Genomic DNA, 5,846 nt, shown 5'->3' on the forward strand with positions numbered 1-5,846 from the left:
GTGGCCATCTGTTGGCATGTGCCGTCGTGGCGTGTTCCATGTCGGTGGCCAGGTTGACCGGTGGTGCCCATGTCATGTGGGTTGTGATGTATCGGTTTTAGCCCGGTTTTCCGTCAATTAACCGGGTAATTCTCTTCTTCTTAATCAATGAAAATGGCAAGTCTTTTGCCTCGTTTCAAAAAAAAAAATAAGTTCTAACATGTTACACATCCATGAACACTCGTAACTTCTCTGTGCTTAAATTCACAAGTACGCGAACAAAAAAGGGTGCATGCATGACCACCCATATTTTGGCATTCCTATAGGACTGCTTACGTCTTCAAACAAACTGTGTTGTCAGTTCTAGCTAGTGGTAGATTGGAAAGTGTGTGGTTATACGACCACGACCTCCCAGCGAAGATCAGACTTGATTAGCTTGGGCCTCTCATTTCAAGGAAGATGACAGTAAAACAGACGCTTATTCAAACTTTGAAGATATGTACATCGGTTGGCACAACAGGTTCATATTTTTGTTTAGCTTTTACTGTATGCTGAATGAATAGGAACTACTGTTATTTGGCTATGTGGTAGAGTAAGTACCGAGGCATAACTCATTTCAATCGTAAAATCATCTACGTGTGTTACTGGTCAATCTCCATGGATAGGAAATATTGAGAGGCAGAATCGCCTTTCTTTGGTTATGCTTCTCTTTTATAATGCAGACACAAGCAATCACCGTGGAAATGCAGTGAGGTTTATAGCCATCACTACGGCAAGGCAAAACCATCTTCCATGCACTCTGTTCTGATCTCCTGCATCAGCTGCTGCAGCAGTGAAGGGTTGCTTGTGACAATTGCATCAACCTGCTCATACAGCATCCTCTTCATGGAGTCGCTATCGTCAACAGTCCATGCATACACTTTTCTATCATTTCTGTGTTTGAAACCAAGCAGTTACAAATTTTAATTTTCTGTCAGACTAATTTCTTCATCTAATTTCAAAAAAGGATAGTCATTACCTGTGCATGACCTTCATGAGCTTCTCGTGGATCAAAGGATAGTATACACCAGCAACTTTTGCCCCTTCAATCCGCACTAACTCCATTCTTCTGCCAGTGGACCAATCCATCATAACAATATAGCCAACCTATAACAGATAAATTGCATGTTTGAGTTACATTGCAGAGGTGGTTGTAGCCATGTCGGCATGGATGACAGAGTGGGACTGGGTTATTGACTTGTATTGTATTAAGAGCTGGAAAATACAGAATAGTTTACCATAACATCTTTAGACAACTTGATCAGATCTCTTCCTATGTCGTCACTTTTTGCCCAGATAACACAATTTTTGCAGTTTGTTTTCCTGATCTGCAAATAATGAAAATTATATTGATGCAGGATAGGTTTTTATCAAATCTGCTCAAAAACTGCAATATTGTAGACTATTATAGTCCAATGACAAATGACAGAAACTAACGAGCAAATAAAGAAGTGCACAAGTTCAATTAGATGTAGATGGATAGAACAATAGATGATTTTGCCATGGATGACAGCATTTCCACTGTTACACAAATCACATATTACAATCAACAGGTCCCAATTCCGTTTAACCTCTAGAAAATGATGATACAGATTCAAAAGGTAAATGTCATGAACCAAGAAACGTAAATAAAGGTATAACTTCTATTAAGGTAAAACAAGAAATGAGCTACCTGGAACTTACAATAGACATTACATCTTCCGCCAAACCTTTCTCAAATGAAGGAGGACCAACTTTGACATCCAGAATTACTTGCCTTACAGACTGTGATATCAACTACAAGAGGAGAAAAGTTCAGTAGCATAGAAATCAATTAATTCATAAGTGTGTGTATATCAAACATAATCCACTTATGGCAACATTTTACACAAGTCATTTGAAGCTCAAGTGATTACAATGATTACTAAAATACTAACAACACAAACTCATTTGGCAAATGCTTACCTCTAGAGCATCTTCTGCTTTGGGAACTTCCTGGTTTCGGACTGTTTTCGATAGCTGAAACCTCGTGGTCACCGCTTTTATCTATGAAGACTAAAGGTCACTTTGTTAGTGTTTCATCACCAGATCAACATATGACGACGAGCGTCAGCTGATGATCAGGTTGTGCTAAGGAAACTAGGACTGAATAAAAATATATGCAGCTAGTTCACAACCCGCAGTTAATATTATCATTTGACTGGCCTTTGTCCTCGCTAAAATAATAAAGCACCACTAATGAACCAAGACCTAGACCAACAAATTTGGAAAGTTACAGCTAGATTAAACAAAATAAAATGAGCTCACCTCATGAGTGCTCCAGTGGCCAACTTTTGCTGTAGAATTACCAGACATTCTTTGCAGATCCCTAACTGTGTGAATTTTGAATTAGGCCCATGATATGTTATTATAAATAAAGAATTAGCATGCAGGCTACTGTACTAAAGAATTTTTGGCTAATTTATATTTAAGTGTCAACTAAGTGACTAATGCTTGTTGATGCCAACTCTAATAATGTTAAACTTACAAAAAGAATATCTTTTGGGTTCCCACACTTTCTTCAAACAATGCTAACAGGCCAATACCAGAAGGTGAGACCCTTTGATAATTATAAGATCCATTTATACTGAGGCAAACTATCATTAGGAAAGTAAGCAGCTATATGTCATTTAGTTAGAAGTGAGTTCTCTACTAACTAGAACTGAAAAGGGAAAAAAATCAACGTAGATGGTCTCCGAAATGTCAATGTATTAATAATGTGTTACCAAACATCCAAATGCAGATATAAACTGCATAATTCTCCATCCAATAGACAGGAGAACTTATTTAGTGTTGCATTTGTCAGTTACAAATCATTGATAGCAAAGTATTGTAAAGACCAAAGTATTGAAAACCACAGTAATTTAACCTGTAGGCACAAAAAACCACAGTAATTTAACCTGTAGGCACAAAAAACCACAGTTTTGATATAACAAAGTATTTTAAAGTATTGGGAATACTGTGGACCTGTTTGGCAAGAGCTTATATGCGCCAACTAAAATTAACTAGCTTGCCGTTTGAAGCAGTTGCAAACGCTCCCGTTGCTAGCTAGCTAGAGTTGCAAGCTCATGAACAGCCATGCACAGAGCACCAGCATGCACAAACTAGTACGACCACGGACTAATTGAATGGACAGACAAGCTCGATGTTACAGTCACCAATTATGCAATCGAACTAGTACAACGTACTGGCGCGGAGCAAGCACCTGACGCTCTGCAACACGGCTATGCCGGCGGCCCACCACGCAAAGCGGAGCGGCGCATGGACGAGAACGGCTTGGTCATCCCGGCTAGGCCAGTCCATGATGCAGAGCGAAAAGCAAATTGGTGGACACGACTTTCAGGGAAAATCGGAGGAAGTAGCGGGAGGAACCTTTTTTATTTGTTCATGGCCGGCGACCAAGACACCCTCCACGAATGACAGGGCGGCGGCGATGGCGACGGATGAGCTCGTTCTTTTCGCGTGCTCTGTTTTAAAAAAAAAGAGGTCCATGGTTGTTTTTTTTATGCAGAGAAACTACCGTGGTTTAGGGAATATGTTGTATTAACATTGCAGTTTTGTGTGGTTGCCAAACAGCTCACAGTAATTTAAACTGTGGTAATCATAAAAACTGTAGTATTCTCACAATACATAGAAAATACTGAGTTATCAAACGGGGCCTGAGCCAGGGTGCTATGCACGAAAAAATGGTATATGATGGATCAACCTACAGTTTAATCTGCGAATAATGAATCAAACAAAGAATGTCCAAATCAAATGGTACACAACAAAAACCAATCAAGAGCCCATTAGTATTATAATTTGTAACTGGTGTCTCCAGTTCCATTAATCTTGACCTGTGTTCATGGATAGATACAACAAATGCAACAACGCTTACTGAGCTCAGCTACTGCACCTAGTGAACAGTCAGCAGTCCCGTTTGCAGTTCATGTCACACATAAATGGCATGTTTCAGGTCCATTATACTACTACAGCCAAGCAGGGCTTCAATTACCTGTCATGGAGTGCTAAGAGGGTGCCATCCGAGGACCTCGAAACATCCACCTCCACACAGTCTACACGGGCATCCAGAGCCATCCTGAAGGCGTCCATCTGAAACCAACAACTCACAAACACATCTCCAGTTAAAAAGGAAAGAAAAAGAAATCCACCCGTAACAACTTCAGTGTGAATCCGGGATGACGGTGATCTACCACCCACCGAGTTTGGGAACGCGTTGGTGGAGTCGCCGCCGTGCGCGCACACCAGCGGCGGGCTCGGGATCCACCCGCAACTCCTCTCGCGCATCTGGAGAGGCAATAGATCGTTAGAATCAACGCGTCACCTATAGAAGTTTCCGAAAGGGGGAGAGATCTCGAAGGATGGACGAGTGTGGGGACGCACGCGGTTGAAGCGGCGGAGGCGGAAGTGGAAGAAGGCCGGAGGGACGAGCGAGAGGGCGGCGAGGAGGAGGAGCAGACGAAAGAGGCGGCTGGACGGAAGGAGGCGGCGGACGCGGAGGAGGAGGGTGGCAGCCGGCGAGGCCCTCTTGCCGGCGGGGAAAAGAGGGAGCGGCGGCGGCTGCCTCCCGAGCCCGAGGAGCCCTCTCATGCTCTGCCTCTCAGCGCTCTCTCGCTTTTTTTTCCTCAGAACGCTCCCTTCCTCGCTCTGCAGACGAGGCACTCGTTTGTATATTTTACCTTTTTTTCTAAATTATATTTACCTTTTTTCGAAATGAATCTAGCTTTATTATTCCATTATAAGAGCATCTCCTCAGAATAAGAGCATCCACCCTTAAAAAGCTTTAACTCCTCAGACAATTTAATTTTTATCTGGTTTAACTCCTCAAAAAAATATAAGCGGCGCATCGGTTGCGACTGTAGCCACTTCTTAGGAAAAAAATCAATTGTCTCCTCGTGACGGCCTCTTTTCCCTGCTCACCCGCATCAACGTCGGCATTGCCTTCGGCGTCCACCTAACCTCTGTCGTCGTCCCGCTGACGCATCGTAGCCTCTGCCGTCCTCATGTCACACTCCAATTCGCTCGTCGGTCGCCGCCATTGCCGGAATCAACCCATATCGCCGTTGCCACCGCCTCGATCCCGTGGACGAAAAAACCAACCCCCTAGCTTGGTTTGGGCCAAAACGAGTCGACGAACGACTGAGATGTCGTGGAGCACCCATCGAGGAGCTAGGCTGGTGGATCGCGATTGAGGCTCGCCACACCACCCGGCAAGCAAAGCTTCTACCTGGTGCAACTGGTCGTCCTGATGTCGGCTAGTCCTCGGGGAGCCAGGCCCAGATACCTTCCCCAGCTAGAGGAAGGGGGCATCATCGAGGGCTCATCGCTACGAGTGTTATCGTGCCTCTTGCTGTTGGAAGCCTGTGAGTAACGACGGGAAAGGCCTCCTGAGCACCCTACCCCGCACGAGAGCTCGGGTGCTCCCGGTATCCTTTTTGCGCTGTTCCCTAACCTAAGTTTCTGAGTTCAAGTTGCTTGACCCCCTTTTCCTTCTGTTTTATCTGCTCCCCCGTCGGCGAGGCCCTTTCTTTTTTGGGGGTGCCACGAATATTTGATCTCAGTTCTTAAACCCGGCAACGTCCCGATCAAGTGGTCAAAACGACCCAACGATTTTCTCTGTAGTTCAAGCAAAGTGATTATGCTCCGGGTCGGTCGTCCTACACGTCACCCTGTTTTCAGTCATTATCACACCACCTTCGATTCCGTCGATGGGAGAGAGTGACACACTAACGCAACTTGGCCCAGATTTAGCCGTCGTTGCAACCATCTCGCGGGCTCGTCATCGTTGCGGCCACCTCACGGATCCACCC

At 44.4% G+C, this 5,846-nt stretch overlaps 1 protein-coding gene across 1 annotated transcript; it reads right to left on the reverse strand.

The window, feature by feature from the left end:
• Positions 1–439: 439 nt before the first annotated feature.
• LOC123096228 (glycerophosphodiester phosphodiesterase GDPD4) lies at positions 440–4,697 on the reverse strand. Its single transcript, XM_044517895.1, has 9 exons — positions 4,420–4,697; positions 4,237–4,323; positions 4,031–4,128; positions 2,305–2,365; positions 1,963–2,043; positions 1,702–1,794; positions 1,257–1,346; positions 998–1,125; positions 440–912 (listed from the first exon to the last, which is right to left on the reverse strand). The coding sequence occupies exons 1-9, from the start codon at positions 4,624–4,626 to the stop codon at positions 747–749; spliced, it is 1,011 nt and encodes a 336-aa protein (XP_044373830.1). The 5' UTR covers positions 4,627–4,697; the 3' UTR covers positions 440–746.
• Between the last annotated feature and the right edge of the window lie 1,149 nt (positions 4,698–5,846).

The sequence above is a fragment of the Triticum aestivum genome, chromosome 4D (genome assembly GCF_018294505.1).
Source record: "Triticum aestivum cultivar Chinese Spring chromosome 4D, IWGSC CS RefSeq v2.1, whole genome shotgun sequence".
Classification (NCBI taxonomy): Eukaryota; Viridiplantae; Streptophyta; class Magnoliopsida; order Poales; family Poaceae; genus Triticum; species Triticum aestivum.

Coding starts and splice junctions, on each gene's coding strand:
- LOC123096228 (XM_044517895.1), bottom strand. CDS start 4,626: ATGAGAGGGCTCCTCGGGCTCGGGAGGCAGCCGCCGCCGCTCCCTCTT. Junction 1,126..1,256: donor AGTTGTCTAAAGATGTTATG/GTAAACTATTCT, acceptor TATCTGTTATAG/GTTGGCTATATTGTTATGAT. Junction 913..997: donor CTCATGAAGGTCATGCACAG/GTAATGACTATC, acceptor TTTCAAACACAG/AAATGATAGAAAAGTGTATG.